This window comes from Ranitomeya variabilis, chromosome 4 (assembly GCF_051348905.1).
Source record: "Ranitomeya variabilis isolate aRanVar5 chromosome 4, aRanVar5.hap1, whole genome shotgun sequence".
In the NCBI taxonomy this organism is placed as follows: Eukaryota; Metazoa; Chordata; class Amphibia; order Anura; family Dendrobatidae; genus Ranitomeya; species Ranitomeya variabilis.
The window spans coordinates 661,428,932-661,455,761 of record NC_135235.1 but is presented as its reverse complement, the minus strand read 5'-3'; the positions used below and the strand labels follow the sequence as shown (position 1 = coordinate 661,455,761).

At 44.5% G+C, this 26,830-nt stretch overlaps 2 protein-coding genes across 2 annotated transcripts in view; both read left to right on the top strand.

Annotated features, from left to right (window-relative positions):
* Positions 1–26,830, top strand: part of LOC143767518 (uncharacterized) — a 146,612-nt gene that overhangs the window by 6,150 nt on the left and 113,632 nt on the right. The window lies entirely within an intron of this gene.
* On the top strand, positions 1,720–26,830 carry LOC143767534 (uncharacterized). The gene is made up of 2 exons (XM_077255947.1): positions 1,720–1,855; positions 25,447–26,830. The coding sequence occupies exon 2, from the start codon at positions 25,914–25,916 to the stop codon at positions 26,466–26,468; it is 555 nt and encodes a 184-aa protein (XP_077112062.1). The 5' UTR covers positions 1,720–1,855; positions 25,447–25,913; the 3' UTR covers positions 26,469–26,830.

Below are 26,830 nucleotides of genomic sequence, written 5' to 3'. Positions count from 1 at the left end.
CATGATGAAAAATATATGAAACGGCGCAAAATCATATAACATACCAGTGTGGAGAGTTGCCAAATACTCGTCCGGCTAGCAGGAGGTATAGACAAAAGCCAGCGGTCACCACATCACCCCGACGCGCGTTTCGGCGCACAGCCTTCGTCAGGGGGCGTGGCGACAATTGAAATGTGTGCAGCTTAAAAAGAGACCCAGACCAATAACCAGTGACCGGAAGTGAAGTCATATTGCCATGGTGTCCGAAAATATATAGCTATTTCGCGCACCTAGCATAATAATAGTACCAATAACATATAATGTAAAAGATGCGCGACAGATTAAAGCTGTAATACCACAGCGATGAGAATTAGCACTGTGAAGCCGTACCGATGGCGGCGCATGCGTGGTTGGAATCCAAACCACGCCCGCCGGCGTCAACGTCAAGGGGAAACGGAGCCGCTGCGCCGAAGCACAACGGAACCATGTCACCATGGAGACGCAGAGAGCCGAGGGACGCGGAAGACCAAGCACGCATGCGCTCACGGACAGCAACCAGAAAAGTAAGATGTTCACAACTATAGTCATAATTAACATCCATAACAATAACTACAAGGTATACAAATATTGCAAAAGAGTATAAGTTATAGATATACAATTATAAAAATAAATGAATGAAAAAACAAACGACAGTAAATATGAATCTGTTATGTTGAGACAATTTAGACGATATGGAAGATGATGCAATGTCCAGAACGATGAAAACGATGAAAAAGACCAAATGAAGAATTGAAACACCAAATGAAATGGTGGGGCCACAAGCTAAAAGAAAACAATGTGAATGGATTAGAAACATGAACACACAATATAAAAAGACAATAAAAACACTAGCTATAGCACAGATGGGAGCGCCAACACAACAGCGGAACGGAATCACAGAAATGGGACAAAACTCATTTGTTCATTGAGTCCCTTTGGATGTAGCGTGTCAAGCCGCCATATCCAGCGGGACTCAAGCTGGGCGAGCCGTTGAGATACCTTGCCACCACGAATATTGGTCTCCAAGATGTCAATGCCCCTGATCCTCAAAAGGGTGGCGTCACAATTGTGGCACCGCCAAAAATGTCTAGGGATTGTTTTTAGAATGGATGGATCGGTGGTCTCGGACGCAGCCATTATCCCTAAGACATGTTCCCTAATTCTAATTTTGAATGGGCGTGTGGTCAAACCAATATATATAAGACCACATGGACAGGTGGCAAAGTAAATAACGTTCTTTGTAGTACAATTAATAGATTTCCTGATATCGAACGTTCTTGATTTATCAGAATTGAAGAAAGAATCGCACCTCTCCACATTAGGACAGGCCACACAACGACCACAAGGAGTACAGCCCAATTTCCTTGGATATTGATCCAAGAAAGTAGTTTTAGGGTTACCGACATAATGACTATGTACCAAAAGATCACGTAAATTTTTAGACCTCCTTGTGGTAATGGCGGGCCTATCGGGCAGATATTGAGAAAGAATGGGATCAACAAGTAGGATTGGCCAAGATTTCGTGAGGGCTTCTCGAACCGCTGGAAAACGATCGTGGTAATCGGTTACAAATCTTATCTTTCCATCGGATAATTTGTTATTAGATTTATAAATCAAATCATGCCGAGAAGAATGTCGGGCCCGGTTGTACGCTTTTTTTATCATACGATGACTATACCCCCTTTGATAAAATCTGTTTTTCAAATCATCAGCCTGTTTTTCGAAGTCTCTTACATCAGAACAGATCCTCCGAAGGCGAAGAAACTGTCCTGTGGGTACAGATTGAACAACATGTCTCGGATGAGCAGAGGAGGCGTGTAAGAGTGAATTAGTGGAGGTGAGTTTCCTAAAGATATCAGTTTGTAACATGTTACTATTATCCCGTTTGATCAATACGTCTAAAAATTCGACACACTGGGTATCATGATGGTGAGTAACGCGTACATTTATGGAATTATTGTTAAGGGAAACCATAAATTCCTGCAAAAGATTGGTGGGGCCCTGCCAGATCATGAAAATATCGTCTATGTACCGCGTCCACAAGAGGACGCGGTCCATAGACGTGCCAGGATCTGACAGGGTGAGGTCCCTCTCCCACAGCCCCAGGAACAGGTTAGCATAGGACGGCGCAAAGGCCGCACCCATGGCTGTTCCCTGGAGCTGCAGGAAGAAGGACCCCTTGAAAGTGAAAAAATTATGCGTCAAAGAAAACTCCAATACCTCTAATACAAAATTTTGAAAGGAAACAGGAAAATTAGACATGGTCAAATAATATTTAATGGCCCTGAGACCGTCCGGGTGCCTAATGCTGGTATAGAGAGATTCAATATCGGCTACAACCATGACGGCCCCAGGGTCAATCTGAACACCATCGACCAATTTAAGAAAGGCCCCCGTGTCCTTCAGAAATGATGGAAGACTTTCCACGATGGGTTGCAAGATAGAATCAATCCATCGCCCGACATGCTCCAAGAAATTCCCCCCTCCAGAGACAATGGGACGTCCTGGTGGGTTGACACTATCTTTATGGATTTTGGGCAGTAAATAGAGAGTGGGGATGGTAGGCTCAATTATTGTGAGGGCACTAGCCAGTTCTTTTGTAATAACCTCACTCTCTACTGCCCGATCCAAAATTGATTTTAACTGTGTTGTAAATGTAGATAAAGGATTATATGTAAGTTTTTTATAACATATTTTGTCATTGAGCTGACGATAAACTTCCTTTTCATACATTGATCTTGGCCATACGACGATGTTACCGCCTTTGTCGGCTGGTTTGAATTCAACGTCGGGAAGTTGTTGAAGGGTTTTTAAACAGTCGCGCTCATGACGTGTTAAATTATCATTGGCGATAGATTTTGGAATTTCCATTAAATCCCTTGTGACAATCCGGACGAATAGGTCCACATTGGCACTGGAGGAAAGAGGGGGGAATCTCTTGGACCGTGGTCGGATCGATGAAGGTATCTTACCATTAATAGGTGTATGGTGTTCATCGTAGAGTTCCTCCAAAACTCTCAAGGCACATTGTTCTTCCTCTGTGGGAAATAAAGCATGTAGGTCACCATCATGGAAATGCTTTTTAAAAAGCAAGGATCTAGCAAAGATGTTTAAGTCTTTTATGGCCAAAAATGTATCAAATTTGGAAACAGGGGAGAACGTAAGACCCCTGTTTAATATTGATAACTCAGTATCAGAAAAATTATAGTGACTTAGATTAATTACCTTATTGTCTCGTTTGGGAGCATCAGGTGAACCACGATCCTTCCTTCTATATGGATGGTAATTTCGCTCATATGTCTTTCTAAAATTAGTTCCTGACCGAGTAGTATAGGAGGAGGAAGCTGACTCTGACTGGTCACTTATTGATGATGCAGATGAAAATGAAGGTGTACGTGTTGTACGCTTAGATTTAGATGATGATTTCCAGAAAAAGATGTTGTTCATCTGGTAATCTCTTGTATCCCTGTTAAATTTTTGGGTTTGGGAATCGTTCTGATAAATCAAGAACGTTCGATATCAGGAAATCTATTAATTGTACTACAAAGAACGTTATTTACTTTGCCACCTGTCCATGTGGTCTTATATATATTGGTTTGACCACACGCCCATTCAAAATTAGAATTAGGGAACATGTCTTAGGGATAATGGCTGCGTCCGAGACCACCGATCCATCCATTCTAAAAACAATCCCTAGACATTTTTGGCGGTGCCACAATTGTGACGCCACCCTTTTGAGGATCAGGGGCATTGACATCTTGGAGACCAATATTCGTGGTGGCAAGGTATCTCAACGGCTCGCCCAGCTTGAGTCCCGCTGGATATGGCGGCTTGACACGCTACATCCAAAGGGACTCAATGAACAAATGAGTTTTGTCCCATTTCTGTGATTCCGTTCCGCTGTTGTGTTGGCGCTCCCATCTGTGCTATAGCTAGTGTTTTTATTGTCTTTTTATATTGTGTGTTCATGTTTCTAATCCATTCACATTGTTTTCTTTTAGCTTGTGGCCCCACCATTTCATTTGGTGTTTCAATTCTTCATTTGGTCTTTTTCATCGTTTTCATCGTTCTGGACATTGCATCATCTTCCATATCGTCTAAATTGTCTCAACATAACAGATTCATATTTACTGTCGTTTGTTTTTTCATTCATTTATTTTTATAATTGTATATCTATAACTTATACTCTTTTGCAATATTTGTATACCTTGTAGTTATTGTTATGGATGTTAATTATGACTATAGTTGTGAACATCTTACTTTTCTGGTTGCTGTCCGTGAGCGCATGCGTGCTTGGTCTTCCGCGTCCCTCGGCTCTCTGCGTCTCCATGGTGACATGGTTCCGTTGTGCTTCGGCGCAGCGGCTCCGTTTCCCCTTGACGTTGACGCCGGCGGGCGTGGTTTGGATTCCAACCACGCATGCGCCGCCATCGGTACGGCTTCACGGTGCTAATTCTCATCGCTGTGGTATTACAGCTTTAATCTGTCGCGCATCTTTTACATTATATGTTATTGGTACTATTATTATGCTAGGTGCGCGAAATAGCTATATATTTTCGGACACCATGGCAATATGACTTCACTTCCGGTCACTGGTTATTGGTCTGGGTCTCTTTTTAAGCTGCACACATTTCAATTGTCGCCACGCCCCCTGACGAAGGCTGTGCGCCGAAACGCGCGTCGGGGTGATGTGGTGACCGCTGGCTTTTGTCTATACCTCCTGCTAGCCGGACGAGTATTTGGCAACTCTCCACACTGGTATGTTATATGATTTTGCGCCGTTTCATATATTTTTCATCATGATTTGTGGTGCTATCATTCGATGATATGTTCCATGTGCTATATATGGAGGTAATAGAATAATCTATATATCTTCATTGATGTGCGCCGTTGCACAATTGTATCTGTAAATTTCCTATATTCAGTCGCGGTACACCCATCCCGTTTCTATAGCTATTTTGCACTGTGGTCTTATCCACTATTTATACCTTTGTATTTTAAAATTGTGTCTAATAAAATATACCCTTTTATATCTTGGGCCTGTTTATCATCCTTTGTTTGTGTTGTGTTAGTTTTGTAATTGATGATTGGCCATATATATGTCCCATTTTACAGTGACAATATTTGCTTAACATGCTTTGATATCTATTACTATGATGTCACTTGTATTTTTGTTGGTTTTTGCTAATCTTCTCTCATTTCTGTGCGACTGAATGTGCTCATATGGTCCCTACCAAGTCCAGTCTTTTCTGGCCAAGTGTGAATTTCTGTACAATAACAGAGTTTCCCTTTATCCTGATTTTTCTTTTTCTTTTAAAACCAACTATATGGTTTCATGGATTCACTCCACGTCATAAATTCCATTATATTTTCAATCCAAGGAATTCAGATTACTGCACAATCTCTCCTGAAACGGGGGTGATAATACTTTCTCTGCTCTTTGACTATCTAATATTTCTTCTTAAAACTTATCTGACAAAAATTATTGGCCCTTTTGATAGTTTAGATAGCCAAGAACCACCATGTCCTGGTCTGTATGAAGTTTTGTCTAGTGCTTCTGGGGTTAATCTTGGTGGCCTCTCTCCGGCTTTGGGAGGGCTTTGAATAGCCTCTCTTGGGCTGTCCATTTGTCAGTCATACTCCTGCCCTCGGCTGAGTTAGTTGACCCTTCATCTAGTGACTGCCCGTTTTGCCTGTTCCCCTGGTACCTCCGTCGCTCTCCCGGTATCTGACCTTGGTTCTCCTGACCTCCCCTCAGCCCCGCCGCTCTCGGATATTTCCTTCGGGAGCTTGCTGGTTGGCTCCGCGCCTGACCCTCCCTCTATGGTCACGTGTCACAGGACCTGCATGCGGGCGGGCGGTCACGTCCATCCTGGCAAACCCTCCATGCACTAAGAACCAGGTAACCAAGTACCCAGGTTGGACACGTGTACTGATACGATCTGTGCATCAGTCATAGTGTTCCTGATATCACTGACCAAATACATTTTCCGGGAGCGTGGGGATATTATGGATCCTGTGCTCACTCTTTATGAGCAGGTGAAACATCTGACTCAGATGATACATAAACTGAATGTTGAGCAGCAAGCTCTTGCTCAGTCTCAGCAGCAGGTGACTGATACGGTGAAAGGGGCTTTGTCATTAGGAGTTCAGGGGGTGGGTGCCAGAGATGTTACCTTGATTCCTCCTTAACCTTCGATGCAGTTGCCAGATACCTTCTCTGGAGACAAAGAGAAATTTAGAGTCTTCAAGGAGTGATGTAGACTTTTTTTCTCATTAAAAACCCGCTCTTCAAGGGATGAAAGTCAGAGGATGGGGGTCATTATATCTCTGTTAAGAGGATACCCTCAGGCTTGGGCTTTTTCTCTCACTTCCTCGGCCCCTGAGAGAATGTCTTTGGATGCATTTTTTGAGGCCCTTGGGCATATCTATGATGAACCGGATCATGTGCGTCTGGCTGAGGATATGGTCATGACTATGTGTCAAGGGAGGCATTCAGTCAAGTGGTTTTGCTTGGAGTAAAGATGCTGGGCTGCTGAAGTTTCCTGGGGTGACGCCGCCCTCAGGGGCTTATTCCGCAGAGATCTGACAGAGCGTTTAAAGGATGCCTTTGCCTTACATCCCCCACCTGATTCTCTGAAGGATGCCATGACCCAGGCTGACCGTAGGCTGCGGACGAGGGGTGTGATGCAATTGGAAACCCCATTGTTCCCCAGTGGGAGTTAAGCCTTTCCCGTATCTGAGGCTATGGAGGTGGGCGCCGTCACCTTTAACCCGTTCATGACCTTGGGATTTTTCGTTTTTCCGTTTTCGTTTTTCACTCCCCTCCTTCCCAGAGCCATAACTTTTTTATTTTTCCGTCAATTTGGCCATGTGAGGGCTTATTTTTTGCGGGACGAGTTGTACTTTTGAACGACATCATTGGTTTTACCATGTCGTGTACTAGAAAACGGGAAAAAAATTCCAAGTGCGGTAAAATTGCAAAAAAAAGTGCAATCCCACACTTGTTTTTTGCTTGGCTATTTTGCTAGGTTCACTAAATGCTAAAACTGACCTGCTATTATGATTCTCTATGTCAGTACGAGTTCATAGACATCTAACATGACTAGGTTTTTTTTTACCTATGTGGTGAAAAAAAATTCCAAACTTTGCTTACAAAAAAAAAAAAAATTGCGCCATTTTCCGATACTTGTAGCGTCTCCATTTTTCATGATCTGGGGTCGGTTGAGGGCTTATTTTTTGCGTGCCGAGCTGGCATTTTTAATGATACCATTTCAGTGCAGATACGTTCTTTTGATCGCCCGTTATTGCATTTTAATGCAATGTCGCGGCGACCAAAAAAACGTAATTCTGGCGTTTCAATTTTTTTTCTCGTTACGCCATTTAGCGATCAGGTTAATGCTTTTTTTTTTTTATAGATCAGGCGATTCTGAACGCGGCGATACCAAATATGTGTAGGGTTTTTTTTTTTTTTTAATTGATTTATTTTGATTGGGGCGAAAGGGGGGTGATTTAAACTTTTATGTTTTTTTTATTTTTTTCACATTTTTTTTTACTTTTTTTTTTTCACTTTTGCCATGCTTCTATAGCCTCCATGGGAGGCTAGAAGCAGGCACAACGCGATCGGCTCTGCTATGCAGCAGCGATCATAAGATCGCTGCTACACAGCAGAATTGCAGGTGTGCTGTGAGCGCCGACCACAGGGTGGCGCTCACAGCTACCGGCGATCAGTAACCATAGAGGTCTCAAGGACCTCTATGGTTACCTTTCTGATGCATCGCCGACCCCCGATCATGTGACGGGGGTCGGCGATGACGTCATATCCGGCCGGGCGGCCGGATGCGGTAGTTAAATGCCGCTGTCTGCGTTTGACAGCGGCATTTAACTAGTTAATAGGCGCGGGCAGATCGCGATTCTGCCCGCGCCTATTGCGGGCACATGTCAGCTGTTCAAAACAGCTGACATGTCCCGGCTTTGATGCGGGCTCACCGCGGAGCCTTGCATCAAAGCAGGGGAGCTGACCTCGGACGGTATAGTACGTCCGAGGTCAGTAAGGGGCTAAAGAGAAAGAAAGGGGATGCCGTTGCAAGAAGCAGCTGTGCTTCTATTGTGTGGAATCTGGACATTGGAGGAAGGACTGTCCCTCCCGTCCCTCATCAGCTAAGGTGTCGGGAAATGACTAGGTCTGGGTGGTGATCGAGGAGACCACCCAGAACCTCAGGTACATTCTTCCTCATTTTCAAAGGTTTTGTTGCAAGTGATACTGCTGTTGGACAGTTGTCCTTATTTTTCTACAGCTTTTGTTGATTGTGGTTTGTCCATCAACTTGATTGACTTCCGTTTGATATCTCAATATAAGATAGGGACTGTTAGGCTGGAGACTCTGGTTAAAGTGGTGGCCATTGACTCCTCTCATCAAAGAAGGGATTCTCTGTTTCGGAGGTCTTTTCACTCAAGGTGGGCTCAGTCCATGTTGAAAAAATAAGTTGTTTTCTTGTGGAAAAAATATCAAAAGTGATGCTTTATCTTGAAGTTTTGATTCTGTGTCTCCCCCCGAACTACCATCCTCCATTCTTCACCCCGGGGTGGTGGTGGCTGAGGTCTCGTCAGAGCAGGGGAGAGATTGTTGAAGCTCAGTTTTTTGTTCCTGTCTCTATGCCGGGGGGTAAATTTTGTCGCGGAACAATTATGGTGTAGACTTCTTCAAGAGTGTCATTAGTCTAGGCTGAGTGCTCATCCTGGAATTTCGGCCACATGAGAGACCATGGCTAGGGATTTTTGGTGGCCCTCATTGGGTATGGATGTCAAAAAAATTGTATCTGCATGTGGGGTTTGTGCCTGTTCTAAGAGCTCTCATAGCCGGCCGGGGAACTGATGCCTTTGTCAGTACCTGATAAAACCATGGACTCATCTGTCCATGGACTTTATCACCAATCTCCCTCCTTCCAGGGGTAATACCGTTGTGTGGGTGGTGGTGGACAGGGTTTCCAAGCAGGCCCACTTTGTACCCTTATCCGCATTACCCTCTGCTGAAACCTTGTCCAAGCTGTTTGTGCAACACATGGTCCATCTGCATGGGGTACCCATGAATGTGGTGTCTTGACAGAGGTGTGCAATTTGTGGCTAGGTTCTGAAGGGCATTCTGTACAAAATTGGGTATTACATTGTCTTTTTCTTCTGCGTACCACCCTGAAAGTAATGGTGAGACTGAACGCACTAATCAGTACCTTGAACAAATTCTTAAATGTTTGGCCTCTGTTGACCAGGAAGATAGGTGTGATGCATTGCCTTATTGAGTTCGCCTTCAACAGCCGCGTGAGTTACTACACCAGTATCTCCCCATTCCTGGTTAACTATAGGTTCAGTCCTCATTTTGAGGAATTTTCCCGCTTGGATTTGGGTTGTCCTGGGGCAGAGGGGTCTGTACAGCGTTTAAAAAATCTGTGGGCTGAGGTCTATCAAAATATCTCCAAAGCTCAGGATAGGTATAAGTTCTTCGCAGACAAGAAGAGAGTCTTGGGTCATACATTTCAGGTTGGAGAAAAGGTTTGGCTTTCCACGTGGAATATCAAACTCAAGGTTCTGTCAGCCAAGTTGGGTCCAAAGTTCATTGGTCCATATGAAAATGTGGAAATAGTTAATCCAGTAGCCTATAAGGTACACCTTCCAGCCTCATTCAAGATTTCCAATGTGTTCCACAAGTCCCTTTTAAAACCATTGGGGCCTGTTGAGGAGGATTCTGTGTCAGCTGTTCCCCCGGTGTTGGTGGAGGGTCACATAGAATATGAGGTTGGACACATTGCAGATTCTCATCTTGTATGCCACTCCTTGTAGTATCTGGTACACTGGAAAGGGGTATGGTCCATATGGTCGATCTTGAGTTCCTGCCCTGTCTGTACACGCCGATCGTCTGGTTCGTGCATTTCATGCCAGGCATCCTGATAAGCCTGGTGGGCCAGTGGTCCCCCATTGAGAGGGGGGTACTGTCATGGTCTTTATGAAGTTTTGTCTAGTGCTTCTGGGGTTAATATTGGTGGCCTTCCTCTGGCTTTGGGAGGGCATTAAATAGCCTCTCTTGGGCTGTCGTTTGTCAGTGATACTCCTTCCCTCAGCTGAGTTTGTTGACCCTTGTGAGCTTGTGCCTTGTGCATGCTTTTGTGTGATCCCCCTGTTTCTGACCTGGTTTGTTCCCGTTTTGCTCTTGTCTGCTGATTCTGTACCATTTGTTGGTCGCCTGTTAATGACTCCTGCTTCGTCTTGCGACTGCCCGTTTTGCCTGTTCCCCTGGTACCTTCGTCGCTCTCCCGGTATCTGACTCTCGGCTTTGACCTGACCATTCTCTTGTCTCTCGTTCCATTTCCCCGCTGATCTTCCGGCACTGACCTTGGTTCACCTGACCTCCCTTTGGCCCTGATGGTCCCCGCCACTCTCCGATATCTCCTTCTGCAGCTTGCTGGTTGGCTCTGCCCCTGACCCTCCCTCTACTGTCATGTGTCGCATGTCCTGCACACCGGCAGTCACGCCTGTCCCGGCAAACCCTCCATTCACGAAGAGCCAGGTAACCCAGTACCCAGGTTGGACACGTGTACTGATCCAATCTGTGCATCAGTCATGGTGTTCTTGATACACCAAGCCCATTCTGTGATTACTCCAGAGAGGTTTCACCACTAGATATTTTACTGATGAAGACTGTTGAGTTTTATTATTTCTTTAGATGTGTTATTGTCTATAGTCACAGTTTTTGACTACAATAGTTAGTGTCCAAAATACTCTGATAACCATTTTCCACAGCCAGTTTTGCGTTACTAATCAGGGCCCATTTTTCAAATCTGCCTTGTCACTTTATTTGGTGATAATTTTAGTTACATAGTTATTAAGGTTGAAGGAAGACTTTAAGTCCATCTAGTTCAACCCATAGCCTAACCTAACATGCTCTAACATGTTGATCCAGAGGAAGGCAAAAAAAAAAACCATGTGGCAAAGAGTAAGCTCCACATTGGGGAGAAAAAATTCCTTGCCGACTCCACTTACGGCAGTCAGACTAGTTCCCTGGATCAACGCCCTATAAAGGAATCTAGTGTATATACCCTGTAACATTATACTTTTCAAGAAAGGCATCCAGTTCCCTCTTAAATTTAAGTAATGACTCACTCATTACAACATCATACAGCAGAGAGTTCCATAGTCTCACTGCTCTTACAGTAAAGAATCCGCATCGGTTATTATGCTTAAACCTTCTTTCCTCCAGACAGAGGATGCCCCCTTGTCCCTGTCACCGGTCTATGATTAAAAAGATCATCAGAAAGGTCTTTGTACTGTCCCCTCATATATTTATACATTAACATAAGATCACCACTTAGCCTTCGTTTTTCCAAACTAAATAGCCCCAAGTGTAATAATCTATTTTGGTATTGCAGACTCCCCAGTCCTCTAATAACCTTGGTCGCTCTTTGCACCCGCTCTAGTTCAACTGTACACAGTATTCTAAGTGTGGTTGAACTAGTGACTTGTATAGAGGTAAAATTATCTTCTCCTCATGAGCATCTATGCCTCTTTTAATGCATCCCATTATTTTATTTGCCTTTGTAGCAGCTGCCTGACACTGGCCACTAAATGTGAGTTTGTCATCCACCCATACTCCCAGGTCTTTTTCATTGACGGTTTTGCCCAGAGTTTTAGAATTAAGCACATAGTTATACATCTTATTACTTCTACCCAATTTTAGAATTCTTCGCAAAATATAAGCCCCATTTTTTTACACTTTCACAAAGTGGAATAGCATACAGATGGCCCTAACAAAGTATTTTACAACTTCTCTTGAATCCGACAATGCCCTATATATACGCTTGTGCACTACTGTATGGGCAAATTTCAGGGTTGAGAAGGAACGGAGCGCCATTTAGCTATTTGAATCCAGATCTTACTGGAATAGTTTGCAGACATAATGTATCGGGAGCAGTGTTTGTGACCACTTGGCAGCTCAAAAGATGGCCACTACAAACAGGCTTGGCGCTATCTACTCCATTTTCCTGATCCCAAGATTCTTACTCATCACCGAATTAACACCTCTACATGGATCTGGACTAATATAGAGACCACCCAGGCTTGGGCAATAGTGTTGCCTGCTGTTTGGTGGTGTAAAATGGAAAGAACAATAGTTAGGTAGCTGGGTCAGAACCAGTAAGGCAGAGAAATTACAAAATCATAAGACGCAATAGTAGTCAGCAAACCGGCCATACAGAGGAGAACAAGGCTGTATCTGGCAGCTTCTTTCAATATGATTCGAGCTTTCGTAGAATATGGTGCTATGCAATTGGCCGAATCAGGTAACAGATTACTTCAGCTGGACAGCACATACACTGCACATACTGCCAGACTGGATTGCACTACTTGCCCCAGGCACCCTAATGTTAGTGGCTCAACTGAGCCTTCATCATCCAGAGCTTCAGGTTCCAAAGTTTAACCCATTACCAGCCCTGCCTGCCATGTGAATAAGGACACACCTGGTGACAAAAGCAGACATCCTAGGAGCAGATCTCAGAAGAGATGTGACAGTATCTGCAGAAGACCTAATATGAAAAAAATTCAGAAAACCAGAGTAGTAGAAATCCCCATAAAGTGACTCCATTTTAGAAATTTTAACCCTCAGATAATTAATCTATTGGAGTAGTAACTATTTTTGATTCCACAGGCACTTTCCGGAAATTAGCACGCAGTTGATGTGGGAGAAAAAAAATTGCCAATATGCCATTTTATTACCCAACACATAGTGCCCAGATTGTGCTCCAGGAAACACACCCACTGTAAAGTAAGTGGGTTCTTCTCACTATAGTAATACCAAATACATGGATGATAAATGTGGTTTGGGCACACTGAAAGACTCAGAAGCGAGAAGGATATTTGACTTTGGAAGAGTGGTTATTGATGGATTGGTTAATGGAAGCCATGCATCTGCACCTCAAAAACATTTCTAGAATTAAACCCTTTCTTCCTTTCGACTGCAAAAACTCTCACTGTTTCTCTTATTCATTCTCGACTGGACTATTGTAACTCTCTATTAATCGGTCTCCCTCTTACCAAACTCTCCTCTCTCCAATCTGTCTTGAATTCTGCAGCCAGGATCATATTCTTCACCAATCGTTACACTGATGCCTGTACCTTGTGCCAGTCATTACACTGGTTACCCATCCACTCCAGAATCCAGTACAACCGTATTGCCCTCATCCACAAAGCTCTCCATGGCTCACCACCACCCTACATTTCCTCCCTTCTCTCAGTCTACCACCCTACTCGTGCCCTCCGTTCTGCTTATGACCTAAGGTTAGCATCCTCAATAATCAGAACCTCCCACACCCATCTCCAAGACTTTTCAGGTGCTCCACCAATTATTTGGAATGCACTACCCAGGTTAATACGATTAATCCCCAATCCCCACAATTTTAAGCGTGCCCTAAAAATGCTTTTGTTCAGACTGGCTTACCGTCTCAACGCATTAACCTAACTAGCCCTGTTGCCCATGGAAAATTTTTTACGATAACCAGGTTCCTCGCATTATGCTCTCACATGCTTTATGCATTTAATAGCCCTCTGTGTCTGTACTGTTACACACTTAGGCTGATAATCAGTTCATGCAGCATTAGATGAACACCCGATTCTTAGGGTACTGTCACACAATGGCACTTTGATCGCTACGACGGCACGATCTGTGACGTTGTAGCGTCGTGTAATTATCGCTCCAGCGTCGTAGACTGCTGTCACACTTTGCAATTCACAACGCTGGAGCGATAATTTCATGACGTATTTGTGATGTAGAAGCCATTGGTTATTATGCGCACATCGTATACAATATCGTACACATCTATGTCACACGATGCAATCATGCCGCCACAGCGGGACATTAGACGACTAAAGAAAGTTTCAAACGTTCTGCTACGACGTACGATTCTCAGCGGGATCCCTGATCGCACTAGCGTGTCAGACACTACGATATCGAATAGATAACGCTGGAACGTCACGAATCGTGCCGTCATAGCGATCAAAGTGCCACTGTGTGACAGTACCCTTTCACTTTGGCTAGTCTGAACAATGAAAACAATTGTTACCATCCACCTTTTGTGTCTACTCTTTTCCTCATAAATTGTAAGCTTGCGAGCAGGGACGTCATTTCTCTAGGTATCTGTTTTGATCTATGTGTTTATGCTTAATGTCCATTTTTCTGTACAAGTCCCCTCTAAAATGTAAAGTGCTGCGGAATATGTCGACGCTATAGAAATCAAATTATTATTATTATTATTATTATTATGTTACTTTTCAAGAGCCTTTAAGCAGCTAATAATGTAGAAACCTCTGTTTTTCCACTAACAGATGATTGACCTGAGTGGGGACTTTGTTTTTTTTGTGAGATGAATAGAAGTTTTTATTGGTATTATGTTCATCAACATAACGTTTCTTTGAGGCTTCTTATTTCATATTTGGGAGGCAGAATGAACTAACAGTTCAACAACAAGCTCTACTGGTTCATCCTTTGAAATTTTCTATTAGACTGTGAACTGTCATTGTCTTAGTGAAGAATTCACTATTTTTACTTAACTTGCCATTTTTACAGACAATATCAGCTTGAAGAGTGTAACCCAATGTATTAAAACATAACTTTTACTATCATCATTAAAATAGGACAAACAAAGAAACACAAAAGTGCTCACACCGATAACAGTGCAGATAAAAAACTGGTTGAATCTCACCAATTGCAGACTGGGGAAACCCACGTAGGTGAAAGAGGGTCCCAGGGAGGGTCCAGAAAAAATGAAGAAATGTGTGAGGGGGTGGGGACCTATTTCCTACTCCCCTGTCGTGCCCCAGCATTAACTCCTGTCCTAACAAGGACAGGCCCAGATGAGCCTTACACTGGACACCCCCCACCAGATGTGTTGTAACAAACACCTCCCAACGCGTTTCTTCTCCCATCACGGAGATTCATCAGGGGAGTTCCATAAGTCCATGAGCTCGATTTTGCCCAAATACACAGCGTTGAGAATATCAGCAGTGGCTGTATGTCCTCTGGTAATCAGAGAGATTATGTGTGGCCGTCTGCCACAATCGGTGAGTGAACCAGAAGTGGCACCCGCTGTCTGTTTATAAAGATAATGGGCAACAACCCCCCAGGAAGTTAGAATACATAGCCCCCTGTGTCATTCCCCCATGACTCACTGTGTCTCGCTGCGCTCCACACTCCTGGAACGCACGCCGGTCCCATACTAATGCCTAACATCCGGCCGCCGCTTGTTCCCAGCGTGCCGGATAACTGGAAGTACCTTGCTGCGCTCCACGCTCCTGGAACGCACGCCGGTCCAACATTCATGCATAACATCCGGCCACCGCTTGTACCAAGCGTGCCGGGTGAACAGAAGTCCCGGCGCCATTTTGGAAAAACACCTTCCGGTGCGCCGATACCAATATGCGTTCCAAAAGAGGAACGCACAGCGTGACGCCAAAGTGTATGCGCCATACTACACATATGACTGGCGGTACCTCGCTGAAGTTATGTGGTCCAGCCTGGAACGCAGTAGCGAGATGCGCCTGAGAGTATATACACCGCCATCCCTCTCATCATAAGGCGCCACTGATTAATACATCAAACAGCACCAAATGGTGGCAGGGCTTAAAAGATGGTACAATGGTAAAGACACAGCGGTACAGTAATACAGATGGTATAATGCAAAACACATTACTCATAGCCTCAGAATCAAATGGGGGCTGTACAGTGGTACAGACACAGCGGTACAGAAATACAGATGGTATAATAAAAAACACATTACCCATAGCCTCAAAATCACATAGGGGCAGAGGATCAAAAGAGGGATGTTTAATTGGCGGCATTTACTGTAAGGCCATTCATATATATATACCATAGAATGCCAATATTTTCATAACTATCCATACTCTTCATAGACCCTAAATGGCTGGAAGTGTCCAGATCAACTAATATATGTAACTAACGAGTACATATCACATCGGGAATTTATATAGAGGCAGGGATGGGGGAAGAGGGAAAAGGGGGTTATTCAGTCAGAATAGACACATGCCCACAAAGAAGCAGATAACATAACAAAAGATGACAGCAATAATATTACTCGTTTGTTCAAAAATAGATATATGAATCCCTCATCCACTGGAAAGTATACCGATGTAAATAGCAATATTTATAGCCCATCGGTACCAGACTTATTCAAAAGAGGGAAGCCATAGAGCAAAATAGTGATCCTGCCCCGTCAATTTGCAAATGTTTTGTTTACTACGACCGTTTTAAAGGACTGGTCCAGACACTGGTATGCATCAATCAAAGTAATAGTGGGTAGACGCAAGTATGAGGATATCAGAGTAAAGGACGTATGGTGAACAGACCACAAGAAAGAGGTAAAATACTACATGAGGGACACGTATGACCGAAAGGAGGACACTATGAGGTACGTATCAGACCTACAAAAAACAGCCAAAATTGAGCTGTTCATTAAGTCCATGCGGATGACAGGTGTCCAACAAAAAAATCCATCTTGCCTCTCTTTGTAACAAGATTTTGTCAAAGTCACCTACCCTAGATGGAAAGGACACCTTGTCAATCCCCATGAAACCCATAACTTTCACATCTCCACCATGCTGGGTGTTCACATGTCTGGCAATGGGGGTATCCCTCTGATTACGGATATCCCCCAGATGCTCCCCTACCCGTCTTCGGAATTCACGTGTAGTTTTGCCAATATAGGAGATGCCACAGGTACACACAGCCCGATACACAACCCCTTTGGACTTACAGTTGATGAATTCCTTGATGGCATATGTTTTCTGAGTGCGGATGTTATGGAATTCCTTAGCCACCTGTATTGATTCACATGCAACACATCTACCACACCTGTAGCAGCCCCTGGGCCTTTTGGGCAGCCAGGTGGAGTGAACAGGCGTAATAAGATGACTGTGTACCAGTCGATCCCCTAGTGTTTTGCACTTTCTGTAGGTCACCTGAGGTACCGTACCCACCGCCTCCTTAAGGTCCTCATCCATCGCTAGAATGCCCCAATGTTTGTTAAGGATGGCCCTAACCAGGGGGGCCCCATTGTCGAATGCACAGAACATTCTGATGGTATTAGAGTTATTATTCTCCCTCCTTCGTGGTATCAAAAGATCATTTCTGACCCTAGTCACAGCATGCTGATATGCCTCCCTCAGCACCCAATAAGGGTACCCTCTCTCCAGAAACCTGGATCTAAGGTCCCTTGCTTTGATCCTAAAATCAGCCTCATCAGAGCAGTTCCTCCTCAGGCGGAGGTATTGGCCCTTAGGGATTCCTTTTTTGAGGGAGTATGGATGATGACTATCCCATCTCAACACAGAATTAGTGGAGTTAGGTTTTCTAAAAATTGTGGTATCCAAACCATCCCGACTATTTTTAGAAATCAGAATATCAAGGAATGGCAAACTTTTTTTCTCTGATCGCCCATGACGGCACCACGGAGAGAGGGGATCCGCCCACCAAGGACAGGAAACCTACGGATAAAAAGGCGGTACCACTCTCCTGCATCAGTTGGTTTCCTGTCCTTGATGGGAGACCTACGGACTTACCGAATCGACGTGGATTTACCCAGATCACAGAGAAATGGGGGGTTCCCAAAATAGATCTCTTTGCGAGCCATCTAAACAAAAAAGTAGCCTCCTTTTGCTCCCTATCGAGCCTGGGGAACCCAGTAGTTGTGGACGCTTTCCTGATGTCTTGGAGTCATCATCTGCGCTATGTCTTTCCTCCTCTCATTCTGATTCCAGCAGTGCTGAGGAAAATTCGGTAGGACGGGGCGCTGGTCATCTTAATTGCCCCGTTCTGGCCGAAGAGACCTTGGTTCTCATGGATGAGGAAGATGTCAATATCCGACCCCTGGGTATTACCAGACCTTCAGGATCTATTGTCGCAGGGCCCAGTCTGTCATCCACGGGTCAAGAACTTGCACTTGACAGCTTGGCTCTTGAGAGGAAGCTGCTAGAAGACAGGGGGTTCTCCCCAGGGTTAATCTCAACCTTGTTACAAAGTAGGAAGCCAGTTACAACGAAACAATATGGCAAGATATGGAAAAAGTTTCTGTCTTCATCAGGTACAAAAATAGGGAAAGAAATTCCCCTTAATTCCATATTAGAGTTCCTACAAAATGGGTTGGAGATGGGGCTGGCCACTAGTACCTTGAAAGTTCACGTGGCAGCATTGGGAGCCCTATTCAATTTTGATTTAGCTACAAATAGGTGGGTCGCTAGATTTATAAGAGCAGCAGGAAGATCAAGGCCTCTTCCAGTAAAAATCGTTCCTCAATGGGACTTAAACTTAGTCCTTAAAGCCCTGACCAGTCCGCCATTTGAACCATTACACGAAGCTTCAATAAAAAACCTATCTCTCAAAACCGCTCTATTAGTCGCCCTCACTTCTGCCCGTAGGGTCAGCGACTTACAGGCTCTTTCGTCTAGCCCTCCTTACACACAATTTCTAGAGGATAGGGTCATTTTAAAAACAGACCCAGCATATCTCCCGAAAGTGGCATCAAAATTTCACAGGTCTCAAGAGATTTCTCTCCCTTCCTTCTGTCCCAACCCTGTAAACAAGAAGGAACAAACATTACATACACTAGATGTACGAAGATGTCTCTTACGCTACCTAGAAGTCACTAAGGAGAGTAGGGAGGATGCCTCTCTGTTTGTGTGTTTTCAGGGTCCCCGGAAGGGGAAAAAAGCATCGAAAGCCACCATAGCAAGATGGATTACGGATGCCATCAGTCTTTCATACTCGGCAAGTGGGATGTCCGTTCCCGGGGAGGTTAAGGCTCACTCGACAAGGGCAGTGGCATCTTCCTGGGCGGAGAAGGCCGGAGTTCCCATAGACCAGATATGTAGAGCTGCTACCTGGTCCTCACCATCTACATTCTATAGGCACTATAGATTGGACCTAAACTCCTCTTCGGACCTTACCTTCGGTAAAAGGGTTCTGGAAGCGGTGGTCCCTCCCTGAATGTACTATCTATGCAATTCTCTCCGTGGTGCCGTCATGGGCGATCAGAGAAAAATATAGTTCTTACCGATAATGGTATTTCTCTGAGCCCATGACGGCACCCGTACATTCCCTCCCTTCACTTATGGGTGCTCACATTAAATAGTGCCATAGTTTTGTTCATAGTTTATTCATAGTTTATTCATAGTTTTATAATCACGCGGTATCTCGTTATGCTAAACAGTTAAAGCTAACAAATGTTTTAGTAGTCTCCCATCATTCTCTATGTAAAACAACTGATGCAGGAGAGTGGTACCGCCTTTTTATCCGTAGGTTTCCTGTCCTTGGTGGGCGGATCCCCTCTCTCCGTGGTGCTGTCATGGGCTCAGAGAAATACCGTTATCGGTAAGAACTATATTTTTCTTCCAGCTCCGAGGTGAATCTTAAACCTAGATTGTTTCGATTTAGTGATGACAAGAATTCATGGAAGGTTTCTTTGGTACCCTTCCACAAAACAAACACATCGTCTATATAACGGACCCAAAGGTCAATATAGACGGTAAAGTGTTCATTAGCCTCGGTGAATACGGTAGTGTCCTCCCACCAGCCCAGGAACAGGTTGGCGTAGCTAGGTGCACATGGGCTACCCATAGCAGTGCCCCTGAGCTGGTGGAGGACCTTCCCGTCAAATAGGAAATAGTTGTTGTTGAGGACATAATCAAGAAGGGTCAGCAAAAACTCATTATGAGGAACGAACTGTTGTCCCCTCGTCCTCAAGAAATACTGTACCCCCTGTATCCCACAGTTATGTGGGATAGAGGAGTACAGTGACTCCACGTCAATACTTGCTAAAAACGACCCAGGTTCAACAGAGATCCCCTCAAGTCTGCGCAATAGGTCCATGGTATCCCTGATATACGAAGGGAGGGATATCACAAATGGTCTCAGAATCTCAGAGGACGAGGGGACAACAGTTCGTTCCTCATAATGAGTTTTTGCTGACCCTTCTTGATTATGTCCTCAACAACAACTATTTCCTATTTGACGAGAAGGTCCTCCACCAGCTCAGGGGCACTGCTATGGGTAGCCCATGTGCACCTAGCTACGCCAACCTGTTCCTGGGCTGGTGGGAGGACACTACCGTATTCACCGAGGCTAATGAACACTTTACCGTCTATATTGACCTTTGGGTCCGTTATATAGACGATGTGTTTGTTTTGTGGAAGGGTACCAAAGAAACCTTCCATGAATTCTTGTCATCACTAAATCGAAACAATCTACCGTATTTTCCGGCGTATAAGATGACTGGGCGTATAAGACGACCCCCCCAACTTTACCTGTTAAAAAATAAAATCTTCTTAAAAGTCGGGGGTCTTCTTATACACCCTATGTCGTCTTATAGGGCCGGTGAATATGTGCCTTTTTGGGGGGGGGGGGGGGAGTGATCCTGATGAGGACGAGGGGGCGTCTCACAGGAAAGTGAGTATCCCCCATTACCTTATCATAGCGCTGCAGCGTGGGGTCTCTGTGCTGGGAGCGGCGGCTGCTGTGCTGTGCTGTGGCGGCTCCTCTTCTGCAGTGTGGGGCCTCTGGTGCTGTGGGGCGGTGGCGGCGGCGTATCTTCATACAGTCGGGGCTCCTCCGGCATCTCAAAGACTGGAAGCCCCGCCGGCAACTCCATGGGTACAATGCGGTCAGGTGGCCTCCGGGAAAATGGCCGCTGCTCAGATTCAGATCTCGTCCCGAGATCTCGGGAGACGAGATCTGAATCTGAGCAGTGGCCATTTTCCCGGAGGCAGCTCAATAGGTGCGATGCGGTGGCCCGGCCGCTGGGGGCTGCGCATGCTCAGATTCAGATCTCGACGAGATCTGAATCTAAGCAGCGGCCATTTTCCCGGAGGCCAGCGCATGGAGTTGCCGGCGGGGCTTCCAGGCTGAGATGCCGGAGGAGCCCCGACTGTATGAAGATACGCCGCCGCCGCCGCCCCACAGCACCAGAGGCCCCACACTGCAGAAGAGGAGCCGCCACAGCACAGCACAGCAGCCGCCGCCGCTCCCAGCACAGAGACCCCACGCTGCAGCGCTATGATAAGGTAATGGGGGATACTCACTTTCCTGTGAGACGCCCCCTCGTCGTCATCAGGATCACTCCCCTCCCCCACCCACCATATACACCCGGCGTACAAGGCGATTCCCGGCGTACAAGACGACCCCCGACTTTTAAGAAGATTTTCAGGGGTTAAAAAGTCGTCTTGTACGCCGGAAAATACGGTAGGTTTAAGATTCACCTCGGAGCTGGAAGAAAAAAGTTTGCCATTCCTTGATATTCTGATTTCTAAAAATAGTCGGGATGGTTTGGATACCACAATTTTTAGAAAACCTACCTCCACTAATTCTGTGTTGAGATGGGATAGTCATCATCCATACTCCCTCAAAAAAGGAATCCCTAAGGGCCAATACCTCCGCCTGAGGAGGAACTGCTCTGATGAGGCTGATTTTAGAATCAAAGCAAGGGACCTTAGATCCTGGTTTCTGGAGAGAGGGTACCCTGATCGGGTGCTGAGGGAGGCATATCAGCATGCTGTGACTAGGGTCAGAAATGATCTTTTGATACCACGAAGGAGGGAGAATAATAACTCTAATACCATCAGAATGGTCTGTGCATTCGACAATGGGGCCCCCCTGGTTAGAGCCATCCTTAACAAACATTGGGGCATTCTAGCGATGGATGAGGACCTTAAGGAGGCGGTGGGTACGGTACCTCAGGTGACCTACAGAAAGTGCAAAACACTAGGGGATCGACTGGTACACAGTCATCTTATTACGCCTGTTCACTCCACCTGGCTGCCAAATAGGCCCAGGGGCTGCTACAGGTGTGGTAGATGTGTTGCATGTGAATCAATACAGGTGGCTAAGGAATTCCATAACATCCTCACTCAGAAAACATATACCATCAAGGAATTCATCAACTGTAAGTCCAAAGGGGTTGTGTATCGGGCTGTGTGTACCTGTGGCATCTCCTATATTGGCAAAACTACACGTGAATTCTGAAGACGAGTAGGGGAGCATCTGGGGGATATCCGTAATCAGAGGGATACCCCCATTGCCAGACATGTGAACACCCAGCATGGTGGAGATGTGAAAGTTATGGGTTTCATGGGGATTGACAAGGTGTCCTTTCCATCTAGGGGAGGTGACTTTGACAAAATCTTGTTACAAAGAGAGGCAAGATGGATTTTTTTGTTGGACACCTGTCATCCGCATGGACTTAATGAACAGCTCAATTTTGACTGTTTTTTGTAGGTCTGATACGTACCTCATAGTGTCCTCCTTTCGGTCATACGTGTCCCTCATGTAGTATTTTACCTCTTTCTTGTGGTCTGTTCACCATACGTCCTTTACTCTGATATCCTCATACTTGCGTCTACCCACTATTACTTTGATTGATGCATACCAGTGCCTGGACCAGTCCTTTAAAACGGTCATAGTAAACAAAACATTTGCAAATTGACGGGGCAGGATCACTATTCTTCTTTTTAACATATTTATTAATGACCTTGTAGGGGGCATTCAGAGTAGAATTTCAATATTTGCAGATGACACCAAACTCTGCAGGGTAATCAATACAGGGGAGGACAATTTTATATTACAGGATGATTTATGTAAACTAGAAGCTTGGGCTGATAAATGGCAAATGAGCTTTAATGGGGATAAATGTAAGGTCATGCACTTGGGTAGAAGTAATAAGATGTATAACTATGTGCTTAATTCTAAAACTCTGGGCAAAACCGTCAATGAAAAAGACCTGGGTGTATGGGTGGATGACAAACTCATATTCAGTGGCCAGTGTCAGGCAGCTGCTACAAAGGCAAATAAAATAATGGGATGCATTAAAAGAGGCATAGATGCTCATGAGGAGAACATAATTTTACCTCTATACAAGTCACTAGTGCGACCACACTTAGAATACTGTTCACAGTTCTGGTCTCCGGTGTATAAGAAAGACATAGCTGAACTGGAGCGGGTGCAGAGAAGAGCAACCAAGGTTATTGGAGGACTGGGGGGTCTGCCATACCAAGATAGGTTATTACACTTGGGGCTATTTAGTTTGGAAAAACGAAGACTAAGGGGTGATCTTATGTTAATGTATAAATATATGAGGGGACAGTACAAAGACCTTTCTGCTGATCTTTTTAATCATAGACCGGTGACAGGGACAAGGGGCATCCTCTACGTCTGGAGGAAAAAAGGTTTAAGCATAATAACAGACGCGGATTCTTTACTGTAAGAGCAGTGAGACTATGGAACTCTCTGCCGTATGATGTTGTAATGAATGACTCATTGCTTCAATTTAAGAGGGGACTGGATACCTTTCTGGAAAAGTATAATATTACAGGGTATATATATTAGATTCCTTGATAAGGCGTTGATCCAGGGAACTAGTCTGATTGCCGTATGTGGGGTCGGGAAGGAATTTTTTTCCCCATGATGGAGCTTACTCTTACCACATGGGTTTTTTTTGCCTTCCCCTGGATCAACATGTTAGGGCATGCTAGGCTATGGGTTGAACTAGATGGACTTAAAGTCTTCCTTCAACCTTAATAACTATGTAACTATGTAACTATTTTGCTCTATGGCTTCCCTCTTTTGAATAAGTCTGGTACCGATGGGCTATAAATATTGCTATTTACATCGGTATACTTTCCAGTGGATGAGGGATTCATATATCTATTTTTGAACAAACGAGTAATATTATTGCTGTCATCTTTTGTTATGTTATCTACTTCTTTGTGGGCATGTGTCTATTCTGACTGAATAACCCCCTTTTCCCTCTTCCCCCATCCCTGCCTCTATATAAATTCCCAATGTGATATGTACTCGTTAGTTACATATATTAGTTGATCTGGACACTTCCAGCCATTTAGGGTCTATGAAGAGTATGGATAGTTATGAAAATATTGGCATTTTATGGTATATATATGAATGGCCTTACAGTAAATGCCGCCAATTAAACATCCCTCTTTTGATCCTCTGCCCCCATGTGATTTTGAGGCCATGGGTAATGTGTTTTTTATTATACCATCTGTATTTCTGTACCGCTGTGTCTGTACCACTGTACTGCCCCCATTTGATTCTGAGGCTATGAGTAATGTGTTTTGCATTATACCATCTGTATTACTGTACCGCTGTGCCTTTACCATTGTACCATTGTACCATCTTTTAAGCCCTGCCACCATTTGGTGCTGTTTGATGTATTAATCAGTGGTGCCTTATGATGAGACGGATGGCGGTGTATATACTCTCAGGCGCATCTCGCTACTGCGTTCCAGGCTGGAGCACATAACTTCAGCGAGGTACCGCCAGTCATATGTGTAGTATGGCGCATACACTTTGGCGTCACGCTGTGCGTTCCTCTTTGGAACGCATATTGGTATCGGCGCACCGGAAGGTGTTTTTCCAAAATGGTGCCGGGACTTCCGTTCACCCGGCACGCTTGGTACAAGCGGTGGCCGGATGTTATGCATGAATGTTGGACCGGCGTGCGTTCCAGGAGCGTGGAGCGCAGCAAGGTACTTCCGGTTATCCGGCACGCTGGGAACAAGCGGCGGCCGGATGTTAGGCATTAGTATGGGACCGGCGTGCGTTCCAGGAGTGTGGAGCGCAGCGAGACACAGTGAGTCATGGGGGAATGACACAGGGGGCTATGTATTCTAACTTCCTGGGGGGTTGTTGCCCATTATCTTTATAAACAGACAGCGGGTGCCACTTCTGGTTCACTCACCGATTGTGGCAGACGGCCACACATAATCTCTCTGATTACCAGAGGACATACAGCCACTGCTGATATCCTCAACGCTGTGTATTTGGGCAAAATCGAGCTCATGGACTTATGGAACTCCCCTGATGAATCTCCGTGATCGGAGAAGAAACGCGTTGGGAGGCGTTTGTTACAACACATCTGGTGGGGGGTGTCCAGTGTAAGGCTCATCTGGGCCTGTCAGGACAGGGGTTAATGCTGGGGCACGACAGGGGAGTAGGAAATAGGTCCCCACCCCCTCACACATTTCTCCATTTTTTCTGGACCCTCCCTGGGACCCTCTTTCACCTACGTGGGTTTCCCCAGTCTGCAATTGGTGAGATTCAACCAGTTTTTTATCTGCACTGTTATCGGCGTGAGCACTTTTGTGTTTCTTTGTTAGTCCTATTTTAATGATGATAGTAAAAGTTATGTTTTAATACATTGAGTTACACTCTTCAAGCTGATATTAACTGTTTTCCCTAAGAGTTGTGCAACAGTTTGGTCTTCCAAGCTGCAGCTGTATATCCATTTTTACAGACAGTTTAAGTAGAAATGTGATATGACATTCAAAGATATTTTATTCAAAAATAATAATTGGTTTATATCTTGGCAGATGACTGTACCAAGAGATCAGAGGAACAGCTAACATCTTCAATTTTCAAATCAGATGATTTTGAGATCCCACTGGATACAAATGAATTGAACACCGTTACTCCAAATATACCATCATCCCTTCACAGCAAAGATCTCTCATCTGATCCTTTGAAACAAGTCCTGTCTTCTGATTCATTAGCGACAACTAAGGAAAATCAGAGTCACAAAATAAGCACTGAACATGGAAATACTCCTAAATCAAAGAAGCCATTTGCATGTTCAGAATATGGAAACAGTTTTCCCATCAAAAAGTCTTTTCTTAAACATCCAAAAATTCACACAGCGGAGAAAAGATTTTCTTGTTCCAAGTGTGTTAAATGTTTTAAGTGCAAATCGCATCTTGTTAGACACCAAAGAACCCACACAGAGGAGACTTTTTCATGTTTAGAATTTGGGAAATGTGTTAAGGAGAAATTAGATTTGGGTATGCACCAGAGAACCCACACAGAGGAGAAGCCTTTTTCCTGTTCAGAATGTGGGAAATGTTTTAATCAGAAATCGACTTTGGTTAGGCACCAGAGAACCCATACAGGGGAGAAGCCGTTTTCCTGTTCAGAATGTGGGAAATGTTTTACACAGAAATCAGATTTGGTTAAGCACCAGAGAACTCACACAGGGGAAAAGCCATTTTCATGTTCAGAATGTGGAAAATGTTTTAACGATAAATCGGCTTTGGTTATGCACCAGAGAACCCACACAGGGGAGAAGCCGTTTTCCTGTTCAGAATGTGGGAAATGTTTTACACAGAAATCAGATTTGGTTAAGCACCAGAGAACTCACACAGGGGAAAAGCCGTTTTCATGTTCAGAATGTGGGAAATGTTTTAACGAGAAATCGACTTTGGTTATGCACCAGAGAACCCACACAGGGGAGAAGCCGTTTTCATGTTCAGAATGTGGGAAATGCTTTAAAAAGAAATGGAATCTTATTATACACCAAAGAACCCACAAAGGGGAGAAGGCTTTTTCATGTCCAGAATGAGGGAAATGTTTTAAGGAGAAATTAGATTTGGGTACGCACCAGAGAACCCACACAGGGGAGAAACCTTTTTCCAGTTCAGAATGTGGGAAATGTTTTAAACAGAAAGAGAATCTTTATTGCCACCTGACAACCCACACAGGGGAGAAGCCTTTTTCTTGTTCATAATATAGGAAATGTTTTACACTAAAATCAACTTTTTAATATCAGAAAAGTCACAAAGGGGGTGAAGCCTTTTTCATGTTCAGAATGTTGGAAATGTTTTAACCAAACAATGTATTTCCTAAAGGGGATGTCCATTATTAGGACAACCCCTTGTCATTCCTAATGTTTGTCATATTTCAAATAAAAATATTCATACTCGC

What these genes read in the sequence shown, in the direction of transcription:
- LOC143767534 (XM_077255947.1), top strand. Translation starts at nt 25,914, where the DNA reads ATGCACCAGAGAACCCACACAGAGGAGAAGCCTTTTTCCTGTTCAGAA.